At 40.5% G+C, this 24627-nt stretch overlaps 1 protein-coding gene across 1 annotated transcript; it reads left to right on the top strand.

The window, feature by feature from the left end:
- Positions 1-11851: 11851 nt before the first annotated feature.
- LOC133002400 (ectonucleoside triphosphate diphosphohydrolase 2-like) lies at positions 11852-21907 on the top strand. Its single transcript, XM_061072202.1, has 9 exons — positions 11852-11974; positions 14793-14910; positions 16160-16310; positions 16434-16593; positions 17770-17997; positions 18616-18888; positions 21070-21189; positions 21311-21445; positions 21591-21907. Exons 1-9 carry the CDS (start codon positions 11858-11860, stop codon positions 21795-21797), a joined length of 1509 nt encoding a protein of 502 aa, XP_060928185.1. The 5' UTR covers positions 11852-11857; the 3' UTR covers positions 21798-21907.
- Positions 21908-24627: the final 2720 nt, after the last annotated feature.

The raw sequence follows: 24627 nt of genomic DNA on the forward strand, positions 1-24627 counted from the left end.
AATTTAATAAAAATTGTATTTGGAAAAGGCAATATAACATATCATCTACAAATCTTTTCAATGTTTTCAAATTACAATTTTCTGTTTTTCCACATACATGTATATAAGCATATGCACCGTGAAGTAGATATAACTCAGTCCTCAGAAATTCTTTCAGTTCACAATCTTCACTTAACGGAGTACATGTTAATCCGTTACTTATAGGTTTGATATTTTCACCCATCTATATGATACCCCATAAAAACCTATGTCTCATATAAATAACTTGTATGTATCGCTACTTCAAGATGTCAAGTGTACTATATATCAAGCAGTCCTGCTGCAATCATAGTCTATGGTCAGCAGCCAACAAGATCATGATCCACCATCAAGATCGGATGCCACTATAGTCCACAGTCATTGTCCACTGCTGCCATTAGGATCCACCATCAGCTGCCACCTCGGTCGTGGACCACCACCATTATCAGATGCCAACGATAAAGGATCCGCCATTACTATTACGATCAGCCAGAACGATACAGAATCCGCCAAACTGGATCCACCATTACGATATCTGATGCGCGATCCACAGATCGTAATCCATGACATGGCCAAAGCTGCGGCCCTGGATCTGCGGGCGATAAGGCAAATGGACTCTGGGGAAGGGGTCAAGTCAGAAACATGTATTGATGAGAAAACAGAGGACTTATACAAAGTCTGCTCACATTGGGGTTACAAATTCAATCCATTTATCCCAAATTTGGTAAAATGTGTGTTTTTGGACCCTGAAAAAGCAGATTTGTTTTTCCATTTTAAATATCTCAAAAATTATGCCGTACCTTTCTGCCAATGAATGTGGTCCTAGATTAGGTCAGTTTCTTGTGATTGATTTTTAAATTGCTGCCAAACGACCTGCAGCAGCTTTATATCCCTCCTCTGTTTCAAAACCAAATTGTGTCCCAAGTAAAGAGTCTCAAAGTTCAGGGTTATTTGAGTCTTGAATAACCTGGTCAATGTTTTGTGTGCCAAAACAGTATGACTTCAATTTGGGACAGTCCCAGAATATATGGAGATGATTGGCCTTCAATGAGCCACATTTTCTCTGACATGCCAAATTCGTATTTTTGTATTTTTACTGGTAGGGGATCTTAAAATATCATATCATATTTTTTCCAGCAGTGTTCTCTCCTACCAATGGAATTACTGGAGGACCACTGAAAACTGCATATTTCCCCCCAAGCCTCTTCAGAAATGCCCCTTCCAGCTTCTTTTCCCCACTTTTATTTGACGTACAGGGTGTTTTCACTTTTAGCATTACGATTAAGATTAAGATTAAGATACATTTATTTGTCCCAAACACATGCACAGACATGTACAAGCACACTCATGCAATTGTAGGGAAATTTAACCTCTGCTTTTAACCCATCTGGTGCAGGACACACAGAGCAGTGGGCAGCCATGTACGGCGCCCGGGGAGCAGATGTTGGGGGAGTAAGGTGCCTTGCTCAGGGGCACTAGACAGGGTAGAGAGAATCCTCTTGGATTTTTGGACAGATCAATCCAGGTTCGTCTTTTTGTTGTTTCTCCATTGTACAATCTGAATTTATTTGGTATTAAACTTAAGGCTGATTTTAGGATTTTATAAAACTCAGATTCTGCCGTTGTAGGTACTCACTTCTGATTGAAATAATGTCGTACTTGGAGGTATCTATAAAAATCACTCTGCTGTAGGCCATGTTCATCTCGCAGTGATTGAAAGCTTTTCAGCGCCCCCTTGTGTGTAAATGAGAGATAGGTTGTTAGCCCCTTTCATATATACAGGATTCAAATCTCGACCTCCTCTGTCCTTAACCCTAAACAAGATTAAGGACAAACGACCAGAAAAAAAACATTAACAGGGAAAGGATGTAGAAACCTCAGAGAGAGCACAAGAGGGAAATTACATTGCTGAGAAAAAGACATAGTCTCACATAAATGGTGTATTGATAATGTTGAATTTGTATTAAAGTATTAATACAAATTCAAATGACAGAGATAACGCTTTAGATCACAGGCCACAATGCACAATATGGAGTTATGGTGTAAACCTTTGAACAAATACTGTACCAGTACATGATGTATACAAACACTTACATGTTGTTACTGGAGAACAGGAAGAATATTTATATTTTTTGAAGTAGCAGCAAAGATAACATTATTACTTCTATTAACTGGTGCTCCCTCTTGTCATGTCATTATAAAATCAGTCTGATAGAGTTTAAATAAGACAGTTACACAACTGTCCCTGGTCTCTCTCTTATCTCCCCTCTTTTACTCCCACCTCTCCTCTCTCCCTTTTTTCTCTCTCCACAGATGCCAAAGTGTTTGCTCATTGTGGAAGGTCTCAGCTTAGTGCCTTGATGTAATGTAAATTTTGGTTTGATGTGTTAGGAATTTTAAACTTTTAACTATAGGTTGTGGCTGAAAGAACTCTTAAGCAATAAAGCTAGGAATAGTTTTAGTTAGATATAAGGCCTTCATACAAATGATTTAATAATAACCTTTTCCTTCCTAGGGGTTAATCTACAAATTAAGAATGAACGTTAACTTGATCTCATTTCTAACTTCTGTATTAAAGCATAATTTCATTAGATTCATTAAACTCACACAGAGTTCCAGAAGCTGTCTGATAAAGTCGTGGAGGTCAGACAGAGTGACGTTGTTGATTTAATTCTGTTTCGTTGCTTTGGGTTCAGTTGCTGCGAATGTTTACACAGTGAGGTTTGTTTTGATATAAGCTGAAACATAATAATCTTTTCTCCAATTGTAAACACCTTTGACCCATATTGCATCTGTGGTTGAAGGACGTTCTTGTAGTAAAACTCGTTGTCTAGCAACTATAGCGTCTTTTGGGATTGTCTCCCTGTTCTACTTCCATATTCCAAAAGCCAGGAGGATGGCCTACGCATGCGCACTTCCGAGGAGGGAGGAACGAAGATCTACTGTATAAAATGGACAGACACCGGATGTCCAGGGCGCTCTGATACACCCAATGTACTGGAAGCCCATTGTTTTTGCCGTAACCTGTTCATTGCTTTCCTAAATAAATTCTTAATTGAGCAAAACTGAGTTTGGCTCTACTTCTCTTAAAGGATAAAAGATCACGCTGTTGTTTTTTCTAACAGATGCAATACAAATAAAATTGAGTTGAATTTAATTATCTACAGGTCACCGATAATATTAGTATTGGGTACGTAAGTGACTGAGCAATAATCTGGATATTTGGGGAGAACTAAGAGCATTGGATCCTCTAATCATTAATACACAATTGGGTACCAATAAGTTATTATAGGGTAATGTTCATGTATCTGTATGATGTAGTGCTATGTTTTGATCATTTCATATTTTAGAAAAACTGTATCCAGATTGAACGGGCTTGAACCATAGACACTTTACCAACGTTATTCAACTTCAATACTGTTTGGGCCAAATTGGAAAATCACTGAATATTTGTCAAGTAAAGGATATAGATATCTTTGTATCTATAGATATTAATACATAGAATAAACTAGTGACATGAATCATTTTTCTTCCACTTTATTCTGTTATCATCATAGTTATTTGCAGCAGGAGCTAGTCCATAATAAAAGTATTTTACTTTGTAACACGTGAAAAACAAGATCAGGAGCCCTCTCATTTGCAGCCCCAGGACAAACTCCTTATTAATTACTGGCCCTGTTAGTTGCCTATAATTACATTAATGTCACATTAACCCTTAACTGTCTCTTAAAATAATCTCAGGTTTACACTCAGGCCATATGCACCCCAGTATGTGCTGCATTCACATTCATCAGAGAAAACCCTAAATTTCTCTATCACCTCAGTCAACGGAGATGGTCACTTCAAAGCAGGGACTGAGTCACAGGGGCAATAGAAACCTGGGACCGACAAATGCACAAGTTGTAAAACTAAACAAGGTGTGAATGCCCTCTGTGTGCCCTGGCTCTCCAGTATGCTGGGGCAGTCTGTGGAAGTTCTTAGGGCCTGTGGTACACTGCAAAAAACCTTGATTCTGACAAGATATTAACTGGTCCTTTCAGTCTGAATATACTATCTCTGACAACACAGTAAATGATGCAGAGAGGATGTGTCCGCCCAGCTGAGACAAAGAAGAGAGAGACAGTCTAATTCACATTTGGATATACAACATTTACATCCATGAAGCCAAGTGTTTGATCTACCTGATGGGTGCTCTGATGAAGGTCTGGTTTACAAATAGATGTTAAGTGATGGAATGCAAAATGTAACAACTTAATTAAAAGGGACATGAATTCCATTGTTATCCTGAGAGAGATGATTAAATGGGGACATACTCATCCTTAAGCAAAGGCAGCATTATCACAGTCATCGACTTTAAAGAATCACATTTCCCTGTGATTCAGCCTCACATCAGTTGTTGGCGAATTAGAATTTGATTGCAGAAGTTATTAAAAAATAAGATATCTTTTGCCAAACAATACAGATGCTATCACAGATAGACAATATCAATAATAATATCAATATTACAAAATATTCTTTAATTTCAAATCATTAAAAGAAATGAAATACAAGTTTATGGATAGTCAGTCAGAAACCATAGTTTTTAGAAACATATTGGAGACCTTATTTTTAACAATAGTATGTTTTAGTCTAGTTTTGCACAAGAGAGGAGTTTAGAGGTAGCTACTCTCTGAGGCTGTAAAGGTCGAGTGCCATCCAGAATTTAGAGTATACTACCCTCTAGTGGATAAAAAGAGTTAAGGCCACATAGTCTTGGAAATCAGATTCTTTAGTTCAGGGTCACAGGGGGAGATGGAGCCAATCCCACACACGCACATTGGTGGTAATAAATCAATCACTCAAATTAGATTTTTTTATAGCCTCCACAAATCACAATTAGTCTCATAGGGCTCAACAAGGTGCGAGATCCTCTGTCCTTTTTTGGGACAATTTAATTAAATTTTTATTTGGAAAAGGCAATAAAACATATCATCTACAAATCTTTTCAATGTCTTGTAAATGACAATTTTCTGTTTTTCCACATACATGTATATAAGAATATGCACCGTGAGGTAGTTATAACTCAGTCCTCAGAAATTCTTTCAGTCCACAATCTTCAATCTTCACTTAACGGAGTACATGTTAATTCATCACTTATAGGTTTGATTTTCACCCATCTATATGATACCCCATAGAAACGTATGTATCATATTAATTACTTATATGTATAGAGAGCTTACATTTCTTCTATTTCCTTCAGGAACGGCAAAGAAAAATGAAAACTGAGGACTTATACAAAGTCTGCTCTCATTGGTGTTAAAAAATTCAATGCATTTATCCCAAATGTGTAAAAATGTGTGTTTTTGGACCCTCAAAGAGCAGATTCGTTTTTCCATTTTAAATATCTCCAAAATTATGCCGTACATTTCTTCCAATATAGGTTGTCCTAGATTAAGACAGGTTCTTGTGATTGATTTTTAATTTGCTGCCAAACGGCCTGCAGCAGCTTTATGTCCCTCCTCTGTTTCAAAACCAAAATGTGTCCCAAGTAAAGAGTCTTAAAGTTCAGGGTTATTTGAGTCTGAAATAACCTGCTTCAGACATGCTTGTATGCGACTGTAGAACAGCTCTCTGCTTTTATTGGTGAATGGAGGTTAGTTCGGACAGGATTTAAAGATGGATACCATTAGTCAATTCTTTCTGCATTTGTCGATCAATTAAAATGGATTATTCCAGTGCTCCAACAGGGCCTTGACATCCTCAGTATCAATAGGTCTGATGGCAGCTGCTGCACCATCATTTGAAGAAATGGAGGCTGAAGCTTCATCAGTTGGTGTGTTAGCTTAACCTCTGTCATCACCAGGTTCAATGAAGGTAACAGCACCTCCTGTGTCTTCTTTTGAAGTGAATTGTCGTGTCTGGGTATGTCAGTGTGTGGGTGCTTATCTCTGAACCTCTGGTGGAGTGAATCATTACATTACATTTCATTTAGCTGATGCTTTTATCCAAAGCGACCTACAGTAAGTGCATTCAACCCCGAGGGTACAAACCAAGAACAACAAAAATCAAGAAAGTACAATTTCTTCAAAAATAAAGCAAAACTACAAAATACCAGAAGTATGTGCCATTTAAGTGCTACTAAATTGTTAGTTTCAAAAATTGTTAGTAATTATTATTATTATTTTTATTCAAGGTATAGTCAGAAGAGGTATGTTTTTAGTTTGCCGCGGAAGATGTGTAAACTTTCTGATGTCCGGATTTCGATGGGGAGCTCATTCCATCATTTAGGAGCCAGGACAGCAAACAGTCGTGATTTTGATGAGTGTTTAGCTCGCAGTGAAGGAGCAACAAGCCGATTGGCCAAAGCAGAGCGGAGTGAACGAGCTGGGGTTTAACGTTTGACCATGTCCTGGATATAGACAGGACCGGATCCTTTCACAGCATGGTACGCAAGTACTAGTGTTTTAAACCGGATGCAGGCGGCCACTGGTAACCAGTGAAGGGAGCGGAGGAGCGGAGTAGTGTGAGAGAATTTAGGTTAAAGACTAGTCGAGCTGCTGCATTCTGAATGAGCTGCAAAGGTCGGATGACACTAGCATGTAGACCTGCCAGGAGGGAGTTACAGTAGTCTAGGCGTGAGATGACCAGAGCCTGGGCCAGAACCTGCACTGCCTTCTGAGTGAGAAGGGGACGTATTCTCCGGATGTTGTACAGCATGAATCTACAGAAACGTGTTGTTGCAGTAATGTTGGCAGTAAGGCAGAGTTGGCTGTCGAGTGTCACACCTAGGTTCCTAGAGGTCTGAGTGGGGGTTAGCACGGAGTTGTCAAAGTTAATAGTCAGGTCGTAGGTGGGAGAGTCTTTCCCTGGAAGGAAGAGTAGTTCAGTCTTGTCAAGGTTAATTTTCAGGTGGTGTGCGGTCATCCACTGAGAGATGTCAGTCAGACAGGCAGAGATTCGTGCTGCTACCTGTGTTTCAGATCGGGGAAAAGAGAGGATTAGTTGGGTGTCATCATCTTCACTGAAACAGGAAATGTCCTACTGGACTCACTAAGCCAGTAGGAACTGAATCTTCATCAGAAATTTAACACAGCTCCCTTGGCTTGGAAATTTTTTAGGGTCTGAATATACAACTTTTTGCGTCTTCAGCAGAGCAGTAATTTAGGTCTCCACCATAAGCATGAATCTATATCTATACCAATGAAACTGACGTTAGATGGGGTTTTGTACAAATAAGCTGTGAGAGCACTGCTTGAATAATCACAGTGTCAGTGTGGGAATTGTTAGGATAAAACATGGGAGCAACATTCATGAACTGCTCTACACAGGAATTTTGTTTCTAGTCCATCCACCAGGTGAGGCCTTGATGTAAAGCTGTGTTTTAGGGCTCAAACTGATTTTCTGATCAGCAGCCAGATGCATATATTTCATCATCCTGCTGGCCATCTCCTCGCTGCATCCTCCAAATTCTCCTGGCCTTGTGAAAAAAGAATCCTCCTGGAATCCATTAGGCAGACACCTGTTGCCTCTACTCATCTGGTGTGCTTATTCTCCGCTCCGCATCCTGATCCAAGATGAAATACACCCGCTGCCTTTTCCAGCAGTTATCTTGTCATAATTTGGCTGCCCTCGCAAGTGCACCAGAGCTTTAATCCAACGATATGAGCAGTTGCCAGGGAAAAGACTCAAGCCAACGTACATAAATGCCACGACAGCTTACTTCCCATATATCAGCAACTTCTGACAAGGGGAGACCCAACATTACCTCTGGAGCCCTGTATGCACGTGTCTGCATCATCATTCCAATCTGTGGCTCACTGGAAGAGCAAGACCAAGGTATAACAGCTTGATTTTGAATTGATCATTCTTGTGATGGACAAGCACCATGTGGTCAGGTTCAAGTCTGCATGAACAAAGACAATATTCCTCAGGGATTCGAAATGCCACCAATACCTGTTGGGTCACCGGGCAAATTTCACCGAGAGTCTGTGGTTTGAACTTGTCAGGTCATCAGGTCCTGAAGGTTCCTGTCCAACATGTCAAAGGATTAGCATGAGTGGCGACGAAACATGTATCAATTATTTGTGGGGATCCTGTGCTTTTGTTTATAGCACATCCACACCGGTATCAGCCCTTAACACCACAAGCTCTCTTGACATGTTTTTGGGGGTCGCCTGCATGTATCTCTTTCATCCTTAGATAAATGTTTTCTTTTCTATTTTTCTTTTACTTCTTTGTCATTAATATGCCCATTCGCTGGCCATGAATCCTGTGGAGCATGTCAAACTTCCTGCCCATGGTACAATTATATCCGACCTGCGATAAAATATCACATGTCTATCTTAACTGGCCCGCATTGTGAACCATGACCTGAACGAATCAGCTTTCATATGATGAACTTGAACGTTCGCGTACATTTTTTTAATCATCCTGGTATCAGGCCATCATTTAAAATACCAGGAGTGAGAGAAAATGTGTGTGCGTGTGCTCTTCGACAGCGCACACACACAGGCGCTTTTTGGAACCTGGAACTTAGTTAAAAAATGTTTTTAAATGAACTATGAACTACTCCTACTACATTTTAAGTGTGAACTGGCACAACACTGCATACATGTGTGAGCAGCTTTTCTCTGAGATGAAGATAAACCAAAACCCACACAGGAGACGTCTCACTGATGCTTGACGGTTTCCACAGCACAGAACCTAACCCCAAACATGAATGAACTGGCAGCCAAGAAAAGAAACCAAACATCTGGCTCTGGTACATGTACATAAAAGAATGCAAATACAAATGTTGACCCTGTTTGGCCTTCGACCTCGTCCCAGTTTTTAATTTTGGCCCTCTTTGTGATTGAGTGTGACACTACTGGAGGATCTCCTGCTCTATAAGCTTATTCAGACATTCTCCAGAGATTGTACTAGGAGGCTGGCAGGAGAAACTCCAGAGGAGGTCTGCAGCTCTCACTTGGACATTTTACATACGCCCCCCTCAGAGAATGTCAGTCTGAATGCATCTTTAGTATAAACTAAATTTCAAGAGTTCCCAAGATAGTTTGACCGCACTGTAAATGGTCTTAATGCCCAGTTAACCAAGTGCCACCAATGCCAGCACACTGTTCATTTCAGATATAAGTTGTGAAATGTGACCACCGATCCCTTTGTTGTTTAGTTGCCTGTACACAGGCTTTGATGAAAAACTAATTAGATTCGATTAGATTCAACTTTATTGTCATTGCACAGTACAAGTACATATGCAACGAAATGCAGTTTAGCGTCTAACCAGAAGTGCAAAAAAAGGCAGTAAAGTGCAGAGTATTGTGCATATTAATGCAGAGTATTGTGCATATTAAAGTGAAAAAGTAATAAATAGGATCTGTACAGTAGAAATATATATGGAATATAACAGTATTAACAGGAATTAACAGGAATTGAAAGATATAAGGACGATGAATACACTATGAGCAGGCTAAAAATATAAATATATATAAATATGAATACACTATAGGCAGGATAATACAGTATAAAAAAACAAAGTAACAGTCAGTGCAATGTACGAATGTTCAAATGTTCAGTAGTTGGAGGACGGGGTGTGGCAGTCCAAGCCAGGGTGAAGGGGGGAAGTATAGTCAGTTGAGAAGGTGTGTGTGTTTGGGGGGGTGGGGGGTGGTGGGGGGGGGGGGCAGCTGCTATGCAGAGTGCGGCTGTGGTGCAGAGTTCAGCAGCGTGACAGCCGCAGGGAAGAAGCTGTTCTTGAACCTGCTGGTACGGGAACGCAGGACCCTGTAACGCCTCCCAGAAGGAAGGAGGGCAAACAGTCTGTGGCTGGGGTGAGAGCTGTCCTTGGTGATGCTGCGGGCCCTCCGCAGACATCTCTTCCTCTGGACAGCTTCGATGGTGGGGAGTGTGGAACCGGTGATGCGCTGAGCAGTTTTCACCACCCTCTGCAGTGATTTCCGGTCCGCAACAGTGCAGCTGCCATACCACACCGAGATGCAGTTGGTGAGGATGCTCTCGATGGTGCAGCGGTAGAAATTCACCAGAATCTGAGGAGACAGATGGGCCTTCTTCAGCCTCCTCAGGAAGAAGAGACGCTGGTGTGATTTCTTGATCAGGGTTGAGGTGTTGAGGGTCCAAGAGAGGTCATCAGAGATGTGGACACCCAGGAACTTGAAGCTGGTGACACGCTCAACCTCCGTCCCGTTGATATGGATGGGGGGGGGGGGTGTGCCACCTATCTTCCTGAGGTCCACAATGAGCTCTTTAGTCTTCTTCGTGTTGAGAGCCAGGTTGTTATCGGTGCACCACTCCGCCAGGTGCTGGACCTCTTCTCTGTAGGCAGACTCATCGTTGTTGCTGATGAGGCCAATCGCCGTTGTATCGTCTGCAAACTTCATAATGGTGTTGGAACCATGAACAGGTATGCAGTCGTGGGTGAAGAGGGAGTAGAGGAGAGGACTCAGCACACAGCCCTGTGGCACGCCTGTGTTCAGGATGAGGGTGGAGGAGGTGTGGTGCTCTAACCTAACAGACTGGGGTCTGTTGGATAGGAAGTCCAGTATCCAGTTGCAGAGGGAAGTGTTGATGCCGAGGTCACCGAGTTTCGTGATCAGTTTGGAGGGGATGATGGTGTTGAAAGCTGAACTGAAGTCTATGAACAGCATTCTAACATAGGAGTTGTTATTGTCCAGGTGAGAAAGTGCAGAGTGAAGTGCCGTGGAGATGGCGTCCTCTGTACTCTTGTTCTGGCGGTAGGCGAATTGGAAGGGGTCCAGTGTGGGTGGTAAACAGGATTTGTGGTGAGCCAGGACCATCATCTCGAAGCAATTCATAATGGTGGGGGTGAGAGCAACGGGGCGGAAGTCGTTGAGGCTCGCTGCAGTGGAGTGTTTTGGCACCGGCACGATGGAGGTGGTTTTAAAGCACCTGGGGACAGCTGCTTTGGCCAGTGACATGTTGAATATGTCAGTGAAGACCTCAGCTAGCTGCCCAGCACAGGCCCTGAGCACGCGTCCGGGGATGCCATCAGGGCCAGCAGCCTTACGTGCATTGATCCTGCTCAGTGCAGCACACACGTCGATGGAGGAGAGTGTGAGGGGCTAGTGGTCAGATGTGAGCTCAGCCTTGGTGGCTGCCTACAGGTTGTCTCTGTCAAAGCGAGCATAAAAGCTGTTAAGCTCGTCAGGGAAGGAGGCTATACTGTAAAGTTTCTGATATGTATCTGTTCATTCTCATGTTTCTATCTGTATTAATAAAGGCCAACATGGGCTGGAACCCTGTGCTTTTTCACAGGGTTCCAAAAGACGAATGCTCCATCTCAACAAAACAAGAATTGAGGTAATATGTGCAGCGTTTTACTCAATTATACAATTACAAACTCCCAAAATTCAGTGTAAAGGCTGCTCATAAATATAAAAAATAAAAGCTGCAGATGTGTTAATGCTGACTAATACTGCCTCTTTTCATTTGTAACAACCATCTCGGTATGTGTGCGTGTGCGCGTGTGTGTGTGTGGATTAGCTCCAAACATTATGAAAGCAGAAACAATGCAGTTGAAGTGACGCAAAGGTCTAAATACCTTTATAAATGCGAGATGTCAGTCTCATAATGATGCGCTGTCAAACTCCTGGTTCTTCCCGTTTCCGACGAATCTCGTTGTATGACTCTACTTGTCGTAGCGTGCGTGGGTGCATGAGGGGAGAGGAAGTGTAAACCCACCATGAAGATACGTCAAAAGCTGAGACCAAACCCACAGCCGTCTGCTATTTAAAGCGCGCCCTTTATTTCTGTGGATGTGCACCTCGCATTGATTTACCCAGAGCTTCCAGAGACCATCCGAGCGCGCAGAACGCCAGAATCCAGCATGACCCTGCGGTACTCCCGAGTCATCCCTGCGGCTGTGCTGCTCATACTGGCTGTGGTCGGGATCCTGCTGCTGGAGCTCCCGGCCAAGGAGGTGGAGGCGACTCCTGAACACATGGTAATTAAGAAAAATATATCTAAGATTCGACGCACATAATAAAAATGTTATTATTATTACTAGTATTATTATTATTATTATTATTATTATTATTATTATTATTAGTAGTAGTAGTAGTAGTAGTAGTAGTAGTAGTAAAAGTATTGCTATTATAAGTATAATTGTGGTTCTATGATAAGCATATTTACACCTGTTTTCTCCCAAACAAAATCGTTCATTTCAAATAAAATAATTCAATGTTACAAATATTTATTATTATTAAAATTATTATTATTATTTTTAACTATTGTTATTAAACACCCCTTCATGAGTTCTTAGCTGATTGGCTTTGCCTTTGAGTTAGACCTACAGTATTTAATACTGTAATACAGAAGTTGGGGATCAGGGGCCAAAACAATTAAGATGCTGTTGCACATTTAGCTGAAGGACAGTCTCACTTTGATGAGAGAGCAGCAGAAGCTCTGTACTTTTAATGGATTCAGTATTCTTAAGTAGCTCAGTCATAAGCCTGGGCTGGGTGTCAGCTAGGTGCTCCACATGAAACACACTGCTCTGACTGGGTTTGTGTGTTTTATTCATTTTATTCATCATCCCTTTTGTTCTTCAACTCACACACACTTTCTAAAGAGGCACACAAGTACAACTTATTCTTCAGCATACTGACTTTTCCCTTTACATATAGTCCAGGCAAAGTAACCCATTTTGGAGCCAAAAATAGAAGTAATTGTAAAAGAATTTGTTTCAGCATAGATTATTTCTATGAGGTGTCCAGAACAACATACTAAAAGTCCTAAGAAATCCTGTTTGAGGAAATATGTTTAATTCTCATCAGTGTGTGCCAATAAGGCCAGGCAACAATACACCCCAAGGGGGCTATTTTTTCCTTTACTCCTATCAAAATGAAACTTTACACCATGAAAGTAACCATGAAACGTAACATTTTTTGTATTACAAGTTTCTTTGGAAATTAATTTTAATATGCAAGTGAGCTATACACTAATCGAATATGCCCAAAATACACCCAAATAGGCTTAATTTTTTTCTTTACTCCTACCACAATAAAACTTTACATGGTAAAAGTATACATGAAAAGTAACTTTTTTCTATTACAAGTCTCTTTTGAAATGAATTTGAATATGTACATGAGCTCCACACGTATTGAATATGTCCTTATTTGCATTGGCAGAACCACCATTCATATGTATGACAAAAACATCGGCCCAATCTTCATCTCTTTGTGCTGCAGTCTTGCAACTACAGCGGACTACATCTAGTATTTCTGGTGGTGCCGCAGGCTGATCGGTCATTATCGGCATAAATCTCCCATCCAAAACATGCCACCCCCACTCTTTTGGGTCCATACGTTCACTTCCCCTTTTCCACTCCATCATTTGGTAAAAGACCCGAAGACTATGGAACTTTGTGGCTGTTGACGTTGGAGGGAGAGTTTGAGGTTCCACTGGAGATGAGTTCTGAGTTACTGTATCACAGAATCGCCTGTATCTCAGCATATCCAGTGATTCATCTTTTTCGCCCTCATACTGTGATACTAGAGCTTTTTCACCTGCTGCAATGATGATGTCTTTTCCCACATTTTCCTGTGACTGGCTGGACACCTTAGCTTGTTCAAGAAAGCTAGTGTCATTCTTTATTCTTTGTGGTGGGGAGGCTTGTGTGCCTCCGTGACCCTGAAGACTATACCGGGCGGGGGTTATACCCCTGGCAGGTACTACCAAACCAGGCAGTTTTCAGGTTAGAGGCCAGTCTAAAAGCAGCATTGCTATCACCTTTTGGCAGTAGGATGATTGGATGAAGATTGGGCCGATGTATTTGTCATACATATGAATGGTGTTTCTGCCTATGTAAATTAGGACATATTCAATAAGTGTGGAGCTCATGTGCTTGTCAAATTCATTTCAAAAGAAACTTGTAATAGAAAAAAAGTTACTTTTCATGAATACTTTTACTATGTAAAGTTTTATTGTGGTAAGAGTAAAGGAAAAAATTAAGCCTATTTGGGTGTATTTGGGACATATTCGATGAGTGTATAGCTCATTTGCATATTCAAATTCATTTTCAAAGAAACTTGTAATACGAAAAATGTGCTGTATTGTTGCATGGCGTTATTGGCACACATTGAGAATAAAACATATTTCCTCAACTAGGATTTCTTAGGACTTTTAGTATGTTGTTCTGGACACTTCATAGAAATGATCTATGCTGAAAAAAATTATTTTACAATTAGTCGGTCGTAAAACGCTACTTTGCCTGGACTAATACAGAATATGCTTGATTGGGTCTTGAACAGAACAACTTTAAAGTTGTGGATGCAAAACAACACAATGGGAAATTGAATCGACATTGCAGAAACAAAACACATTACCAACCTTGTTAGGTCAGAGAGTCTCATGATGGAAAATGTGTTTGCTGTAAAAGAGCAACCGTTAAACCATCAAAGGAAACTGTTAATGTGTATACACCACAGAAACTGTGCTAGGTCATGACGACTGCTAGGGGCTGCCATAAACAGCATGCTGCAGCCACATCCTGTTAATGCAGGTGAAGAGCAAACTAAACAGCTTGAACGTACAGGAGAAACACTTCACTGAAAATAACACTTAGATACTTAGGTAAAATGTGTTTTCAGAAAGCAGCCAATACCTTTATTTCATTTTATTATCTGTCTGAATGATACATCAGCTAAACAGTACACTGGGGTATACAGGTGGTGTTTTGATCAGCATTATTAATAGCTACAATGAGTTTCTAGAGGCATGCCTCGTGTTCTGTTTGTAACGTGTGATGCTGTGTTTTTTAGTACGGAATCGTTCTGGATGCAGGCTCATCCCACACCTCCATGTTCATCTACAAATGGCCAGCTGGCAAGGAAAATGACACCGGAATTGTTACGGAGCACAGCCAGTGTCATGCAGAAGGTAAGCACCTCACTCTGAGCGGTAAACCTTTATTACAAATTTCAGACATATCAAATGTTAGTCAGCAAAAAAAAGTGTTTGACCTTTTTGCAATGATCTGGTTTATCTAAATCTGCACATCCACACAGCTACTTTTCATTTGAAAATAGCGTTTTTAAACTAAACCGATCTTTGTCTACATGACCGTTTGAACTCTGTATCAGATTTAATAACATACCAAAACGCCTAACAACGCATGTCACATGACCACTCACGTACACTGGGCATGCACGTGTCATTGTGAAAACAGGAAGACATATGCATCCCGCTGGATACAGGAATTGTGACAGATTGCCCGAATAATAGCTGGTCTCCTACGAATGTAATCATGTTGTATCATTGTAAAATTAAGAATTTAACTGCACAACAGCTGTTAGCAAAGACAACAGGATGAGCAAGGCTTGTTGTTGATTATCAACGTTGCAGGGCCAGCAGCATTTCCAAAATTCTCTGTCTTAGAGCTCTAAAAGTCCAGAGTAGTGTGTAAGCCAGACATATCATTAGCAGAGTTTATGCGTTTTTACATAAAAATTCAGGAATGTGAATGTAGCCTAAGGCACAAATACAGACATACACAATGTCATTATTGAACAAACCAAATTGTGGAAAATTGTGGGGAATTATTTAAAAACCGGTTAAACCTTCCTAGGCAGCAACATCCTCAAACAATTGGTCTCCGGAGGAAAACTGCACCTGTGTTTCTCCAGAGCTGTTCAGCTCAGACATCTCTGCTGTGAATGGGTCATTCCACAGCTTCTCTGATGGGTTGAGCTGGTTGGATGAAGATCTGACCAAATTTTAATGCAAATTTACTCATAAGTGCAGGTCATTCCGAAAGGTATCACTTCCTTTTATTGCATTTGTGTTTGAAAACCACTTGAGCTTGTTTTCGCCTGAACTACACCCTCTAACTACAGACTGGCAGGGTGAAAAGGACACTCTTTCTTTCACTTCCATGATGTTTTCCTGTAAAATTGTATCCAGTAACTTTATCAGAATGTTCCGTGCCATGTCTTGTGCAAAAGCCTTGTTCCTAAATGTTCCACTTCCTCACCAGACCCTTTTTTGGTATCTTAGTGTCAGTTCCGCTTCTTGCTTTGCAGTTTATTTAAAGAATTTCCTTTGAAACATCATCCATGGCCTTTGGGTTGTCCTTAGGAATTCCAGTTTGAGTTCTTTGTAAGCAGAACTACTTTCTCTGTCTGTCAAGGGGGAGGGATATCCAGCTATGCAGGTGTCCGTGGTGGTGCAGCAAAAAGTTTGAAGTCTTGTCTGGATAAAGCTGTGAAGGATATCCCCAAATCCAGACACAACCAAACACCACTGTATCTGGGAGCTACTGCAGGCATGAGGCTCTTGAAGTCAGTACACTTGCCCATTAACACAGGATATTTCAATAACACACCTCAATAATTATGCATTAATTCATTGAAATTTACCCAATATTGTTTCATTACCCCATTTACTCGCACAAACTTGAACAGAATAGACAATGCCACAGAGACAGAGCGGATTCTGAAGGAAGTGGAAAACAAACTGCGGTCTTACCCCTTCAACTTCAAAGAGGCAACCATCCTGAGCGGACGGCACGAGGGGGCATATGGCTGGGTCACAGTCAATTACTTACAAGAAAACTTTGCAAAGGTGAGCTTTTCTGACATTTCACCGTCTCCCCTGTTCAACGAAGGAAGTCACAGAAATGGCAACTTGAAGTTTAGACTATAACCTCATTACTACGTTTCCGTTTGAAAATGCATCAACCCGCTAAATTGTGGTTTTCTAACAAAACCTTTTATATATGTATAAAAGAGTATAAGAAATATATATAAATAGATAGATAAAGTCTACAATAAACATTATGTGGTAGGGCTCATAGTACTCTATTACACTCAGTGGTACAGAAGTATCAAAACAGAAAGATGCTTTAGTCACGTAAAAAGACCAAAATTAACAAAATTGCAATAGCCAGGGTGTTCAACGCGTGAGTGATTAGAAAAGAGCAGATGAGCAGAGTCTCTTGTTGACTGGTGCTGTGTAATGTGCCTGGATGCAGTGACGCTGAGGGGCCACCTGGACACAGTGAAAAGGCTATAATAAGAGTTTTTTACCACACAAGCCTAGCAGTAAAAAGTCATTATATTTACAGCACTAATTATTCTATTATTTATTATGATGATTATTATGATGATTATTATTTATTTAAATTTTGTATCATTATTTATTTATACAATTTTTGGAAAGTGGGGCTGGCCAAACCCCCCCCCCCCCCCCCTCTCTGCCAAAACAATGATGACTACAATGAATGATTTGTGTTTCGTATAATCCTATCTGAAGGCATGTAGCTGCTCCTACTTCCCCCATAGTGTCACTCTGATGGGGTCACTTTCAGTTTTTCAGACACATGCCATGTGGATCATTTAACCTCAATTGAACCATAAACAGGTGCTTTGAGTGTGAAAAAAAAGCTTAAAAATACTAGAGTCACTTAATTGATATTTTACTGCAAGATCTGATATTTTGGCTTGAAACAGAAATGTTGTCTGTGGACATTTTCAGAACAAATCCTTTTGTCACTAATTGTATTTGCTGTAATCTAAAGTATCTTTATGTGTTCACTCTGAAACTAAGGGATGGACAAACTGACAGCAATTGACACTGCCTTAGAGCAACATTGGTTGTATGTCAATTAATAGTCCTCAGTTAAGGACTTTTTATAAAGTGTTGTGTGTTGTTTGTTGGATGTTTTCCTCATGTTGTCACATATATTTCTCTGTCCCTGCATGATTTTAAATTGTTTACATGTTCTCCCTCGCCACTCAGTATGGTTTTGCCGGGCGTTGGCAAAATCCTGGCAGAAAGACAACAGGAGCTCTAGATTTAGGCGGAGCCTCTACCCAGATTACCTTTCAGACCTCGGATAAGGTCGAGGACGGCGATAATATGATGGAGCTGAAGCTTTACGGACGGAGCTACAGACTCTACACCCAGAGCTTCCTGTGCTATGGCCAAGACCAGTTCCTGAGAAAACTGTTGGCCCATCTTATCGAGGTATTATTAATATATATTTATTTACACTAAAAAATAAATGTTATAATTGATCTGTAATTTATATATGCTGTGAGTTTAGTTAAGACATTAAGTTGAAGTCTACATTGAAACTGATTTAGGAACAGATCTCTTTAGGATGAACACAAGGAATGATTAGAAAATACTGTCACTGTCCTCCATGTCTTCAGAGGACATTGCACTGACTTACATTCATTTGCTGGAGACTGAGATTTGTTTAATGATCATGAGAGTGGTATCAATCTTCTGGCCTAACTCTCAAAAAAAGTGTTCCAACCAAAATACAAATAAAACACAAATTGTATTTCATTATTTGTAGCTGAATAGCTGCCAGTCCAAAAGGTAACCCTGTTTTTAGTAACTCAAATAGTTGATGACGAAGCTAGCAGAACATATAAAGTGTATGGTTGCAGACAGTGAGTACATGCTGGTAAATAGTTAATGCTTCAGATGGTCATCATAAACCATCATAGGTTGTGGTAGGAAAAGCATGAGAGTTTTGAAAAATATATATGGCTCTGTTCGGTTGTCTGAAATTCAGCCATAATATAATTTCATCAATGTCTAAGAAATGTTATGTAATATTTCTGCCTCTTTCAGACTCAAGGTGTGAAGCCCCAAGTCTTCCACCCCTGCTATCCAAAGCAGTTCAAAATGTCTATCAAGCTGGGGATGGATGTCTTTGATTCTCCGTGCACAAAGAGCCACAAACCTGCCAAGTTTGACCCCCAGATGTCTGTTACAGTAGTGGGCACAGGAGATTACCAGAGCTGCCAAACCGCTGTGATGAAGATGTTTTCGTTTGACAACTGCTCTTACTCCAAGTGCTCCTTTGATGGAATCTTCCAGCCGAGCTTGAAAGGAAACTTTATGGTAGGGGAGAGCCTTTCAAACATACACAAACACACACACACACACACACACACACACACACACACACACACACACACACACACACACACACACACACACACACACACACACACACACACACACGTTCGCTCATTCTTCACATAACAATGTAAATCCATTTAACTCAACCTGTCAATAGTCATATGACACCTTCAAAAATGCCCTGTTCCCTTCATATAGAATACACACTCCAACAACATACCATAAAGTGACAATGTGACAGAGTGAATGTTTTATATCGTATACTTTTAAAGATTCCTCACCGTGTTGTTGTCCCATCATGGATAAGGGACTTTGTTCTCAAAGATGATCTGTTAAGACAACATCTCTCTCCCGGGTTGGTGCTGTTGGCAAGTTAGGGACCAAAATTCTGTAAACAGGAAATGCCACAGGCCTCCAGAAAGATTGCAGCATGATTATTGCAGCTTTACTCTACTATCTAAGAGGAGAACCGATTTGCCCATCAGGTGGTAAGCTCACCCATTTCAGGATGAATCAGAATACCACCATTATCAGTATTTAACGGTAACAGTATTTTTTTCAGTGCTTTGGTTGAGGATCAAACATGTGAAAATGTAATGCCATTGTCATGATCCTCAGCTCCACTTTACACCTGGCAAACATCACAAGGAAGTCAGATTTATTTTAAAGGGTCACCAGTGCAGCATCACTTATATCCTGTATACCTACATATAAGCACCATTATTCTCTTCACCACTATTCTCTCTCTCTCTCTCTCTCTCTCTCTCTCTCTCTCTCTCTCTCTCTCTCTCTCTCTCTCTCTCTCTCTCTCTCTCTCTCTCTCTCTCTCTCTCTCTCTCACTAAAGGTGATTTCATGCCCCTAAATCAGGGACAACCGGCCATTAGCAAAAAAAATTCTATACTGACACTCTGCTGCTCCAATCACGTCTCTTACAAGCCCTTCCCCCATTGTATACAGTATTTTGTGGCTTGGCACGACCCCAGCGCACAGTACCAGCATGGCCAGATGTATTGTTATCATTAAATCCATCTGCCAACGCTGCACGGTTCTGGGCAGGTAATCGACACAGTTTGCATGTCTGAGGAAATGATTTGCCAAGGACCAAACAAACATCATTAGTGTGTCATGTGACCATGATTATTACTCATAAATATGTTTAGTATGTGATGCTTCATATACAAAGATCCAACAATGAATGCACTCTGAACATGAATAAAAAGGACTAAAATAACTGCATACATGAAATCTGTATGAAGTAAATAAAAAGCATCATTAGATACTTAGTAACTGCTCCATGCATTAATTGTTAATTAACCCTTACCCATGCAACCCTAACCCCCCTTAGTAAATCTTTGACCGGAAATACCACAACTAATGAATTATAATCATGTCTCTGACTTGTCAAACCAAAATTGTTGAGTCAGAAGTGGAGGAGAGAAGACAGGGAGGAACATGTTTATACATGCTTATATACTCGGATGTTATAAAACACCTGCAGTGCCTGTTCTACACATGCAAGACAAACAGACAGATTCACAGACAGACAGAGATATCTGGAGTCAATAGACAGCTGAGATTTATTCTGTGCAATCCCCTTTTTTATCCACCCTTTCCATATTGTGAATTATACACGTGTATTAAAACTTTAAGAATTAGGAAGCTCTCCAATTCAGCTTGATATAAAGCATTGTTGCAAGAGAACAACAGTTGTGTTCTTCCAATACAGTGAAATATATTATATTTATTATTAAAGTTGCCTGCCGGTTATTTTGACACTGGTTTTGACCAAGTTACCAAACGGTGCCGAGTTTATCCGACATGTTCAAAATGGTCCGCAGACTGAAGGAACACTGTTACTCCCCCACTGAATGCTGTTTATTCCAAGTGAATTATAATTTCTCACATGTCAAAAAATGTTGTCCACGTCCAGCCCTGCCCATCACTCTGTCCATTCCCTAAAGTGGCACACTGCTACACTTAAAGACTTTGCTGCCAGACCGCAAGACAATTCCTATCAGCAAGCAAGCCATGGATCTTACCCCTTGGGCTGTCAAACACTTATCTCTAACCTTTTAATTCTTTTGAAGACATCTCGCTCTCATTCCTTTGGAGTTAAGTGTGTGGGTTTGTTTAACTCAGTGTCCCCTCATCTCCACAGGCATTTTCTGCCTTCTTCTTCACTGTCAGAAACCTCTTCAACCTCAACAACATCACCATCGCGTCTCCCAGTAAAATGGAGGCAGCTGTCCAATATGTCTGCAACATGACCATCTCTGAGGTACTCTCCAGCGCACCGCCATATCATTTTTAGCAAAAATTCTATAGTGATTGGAAACAAGACCAAAAGGCTATATGTGCAAAACAAAGAAACATTCAACCTGCTGTATTTCCTCTAACAGATAACTGCGAAGACAAAGCAGCCGGAGAAATACACGAAGAATATGTGCGTCATCTCCCTTTTCATCAAGGTCCTCTTAACGCAGGGCTTCAGATTCGATGAACTCTCCCTTCCTTCCATCTCTTTTCAGGAGAAGGTGAGGAGTGGAGGAAAAACCTCAACATTTCTGTTCATCAGTTCTGTCTGTGTTCAAATTACTGGACTACACAACAGTGTCTGCTGCATTGAGAGCAGGTTGGTGGTACTGTGGTGTCAATGAGCCTCCTCTTGTGCTTTTTCAGGTTGAAGGAGCATCTGTAGGCTGGTCTCTGGGATGCATGCTGAGTCTGAGCAACATGGTACCAGCAGAGAGCCTCAGCCTGATGAAGGCTCTGCCCCCAGGGCCCTGGGCTGGCATTCTCTTCCTCTTCATCGCCCTCCTCCTCTTTGCATTGGGATACCTACTGATTAGCCTCTTTAATACAAGAAATAAAGACGGCCCAGTGTAGCAACAAGGGAAATACACCTCTCAGTCCAAGTTTTCTCTTCATGCACATGTCCAACCAAAGAGTTTGGTCTCATTTATAAGACAAATGGTTAAAACGTTTTATATTTTTATATTAGAATTTATGTGTGTGTGCATGTTGGTGAAACTAAGGTCATTTTGTGTTAATAAATATTGACTTGCTTGTGTGTGTGTGGTGTGAGAAATATTTTGGTTATTATGTAATACTAGCCTACACCCACATACAATGACCCCATTTCTCTTTCAGTCTCAGACAACATGTGCTTCAGAAGATATTCAAGACAGCATAAAGAGACAAATTTTTCTACATCTTATGAAACTTATCAACAAATGAAGATGTATGTTCCAACCAGTCCACAGCTTTTTTAAATGTTTCTCTAGAGGTTTTTTTTAACTTGGGTAGATTAGTAAAGGTTAATGTTTCTGGATTTTCATTTTTTGAAATCTGTTACCTATTTTCACTTGGGCTGTCAGGGACAATTGTTTCTAGAGTTTTCTGTGTTCAAAATCACTCATTGATCACTGTATAATCCACAATATAGGGAATTGGCTTCTCTCTCTGGCGATTCTTCTCCTTATTCAAAAACACATTAATTATCCTGAGGATAAAGAGTTTATATTTACCGACACTTTCACAGACCAATTAGTTGTGATAAGAGCACAGCAGCCTACACAGCACAAACTGAGTCAAATAAGTATATTTCTACATTTAAAAGAAATGATGATACCATCAGTACACCAACATAGCATTGATATGAAGCTTAAACATACATTTTTAATTTGTTTTTAAATGAGCGTAGCTGTTGTTGTATGTCCGGCAACAAAGAATTAATTACGTGCTCAAAAACTGATCCGAGAAGTGCATTTTTCTTTTGCAGAGGAGCTCACTATAGACCTTTACAGAGGGTGTAGGTGAATGAGTGGGGGATTTCGGGCACAGGCTTAATTTCCGTTACTTTAACAACTGTTTCTTCTGTTTTGATGATTAACATTCATTTACACATGAATACTTCATTAGAAATACATTTAAAATTCAGCAGAAGTAAAGCTTGAAGCATTAAAAGGCTGCTATGAGGAGCAACATGTTTCAGGACCGTTATGTTCTTTAGATTCTACATGAAGGAGTGGACTGTTCTGATGTGTGAATGGATAAGCTCAGAGGTAGTAGACATGGATTCTACTTTCTAAAGTAGAAATCACATACAAACATGTGTATGTGTGAACGCAAATGTCCCAGTGAGAGCCTCCTGAGACATGCTGTCTTTGTCCTCCTGGCCCTCTCATATAAAGTTTGCAGACAGTCCGGGGGAGTCGACGTGGGTGCACAGCTGGAGATCCTCCGCAGGATTTATATGTTTTTAACAAGTGACACATGCTAAAATGGAAAAAAAACCTGAGGAAAACAAGTATCTAATAATGAAAAATCGGAAGCCACACACATAGAGATAATTGATGTCAAGAGAGTGTTGATAAGAGCAGATGCTGGATGTTGATGTGTTGTAAACCCAAACACTCGATATCTGCAGAAATAATAGGTTACATCCTGTCTGTGCCTGTTGCACCTCACCTGAATCCTGTGGAGAATTAAGTGTCTGAGCAGAAAACCTCCCACTGTGTTGTACATATGTGAAAGTCAAAGTGCAGAGAAAGACCAGGCCCAATCCTCCGGAGATTCTCCACAGGCCATGTCTGAAAACCGTGTAAAATAGTTAAGCTTTGTTATTGGAGAACAAGACACTGTGTAACATTTCAACAGGAGTTACAACTGATAGGACACCAAGAGAAACGAATAATTAAGGACAGAACGATACGATCAATCATTACTAAAGTAACAATATAAGAAATCGCAAGTTACTTCATTGCTTTCTCTTCACACAACACAGCCCAGTTTGTTACTATTACAGGTTGGAAAAGGTATAGTTGTCTCTGTCAGGTCCACACTGTTACACAAGCTTAAACTCAAAACCTTCACAAGCCTGTGTCATTTAAAAAAAGGTAATTTCTGTGAAAACTATGCTACTATAAGTATGTTTTTCCAGATGTTTTTACTTATCAGATTGGTTCATTCAGTTCAGTTCAGTCCAAGGGGAAATTGCTTGCAGCAGAGCACAGATAAAACAATGACAATATGCACATAAATCACAACAATAAAATATAACATAACAATAGAGACATACCGTTACTTCATATTTGATGACTTGATTTATATTTTCAATGTCCTGTCCAACCAGTGTATGCAGCATCGACGTCTTTAGGGTCAGTATGAGCAATTTTAGCTGTATAAAAAAAGGGAGAATTCAGAGCCAACACTGGATATTCATGCATTTCTCTTTCTCTCGCTCTGATACAGACAGATGCAGTACATGTGGCCAGTGTCTCTGTGGAGTTTGCTAATGTCCATTTGTACAGTTGTGACTGTTGGTGCGGTTATTTGTCTTTGGAGGTTCTCCCTGTGATACACTGGCACCCTGTCCATGGTGTACCCCATCTGCAGTCCCCCATGACCATCGAAAGGGATGGATGGATTGATGGATGGTTTATCATCCTTCAGAGAAGAGCTGAGATTTTACAAACCACGCCCCATTTAAACCACTATCCTTTGCAGTAGTCCTTTGTTAGCACCATTACTAGGAATAAAAAAAGCATGTAGTGAAATATACTTGATACTTGAACTTTGAAAATATATTTCAAAATATTGTTGACCTTTGAAATTTGGTACAGACGTTCACTCAAGGAAGAACTCATTGGTCAAAAGTCAAAGGTCACTGTGACTTCAAAAAGTATCTTTAGCTGAAACTCACAAATTGCAATTG

The sequence above is a fragment of the Limanda limanda genome, chromosome 5 (genome assembly GCF_963576545.1).
Source record: "Limanda limanda chromosome 5, fLimLim1.1, whole genome shotgun sequence".
NCBI lineage: Eukaryota > Metazoa > Chordata > Actinopteri > Pleuronectiformes > Pleuronectidae > Limanda > Limanda limanda.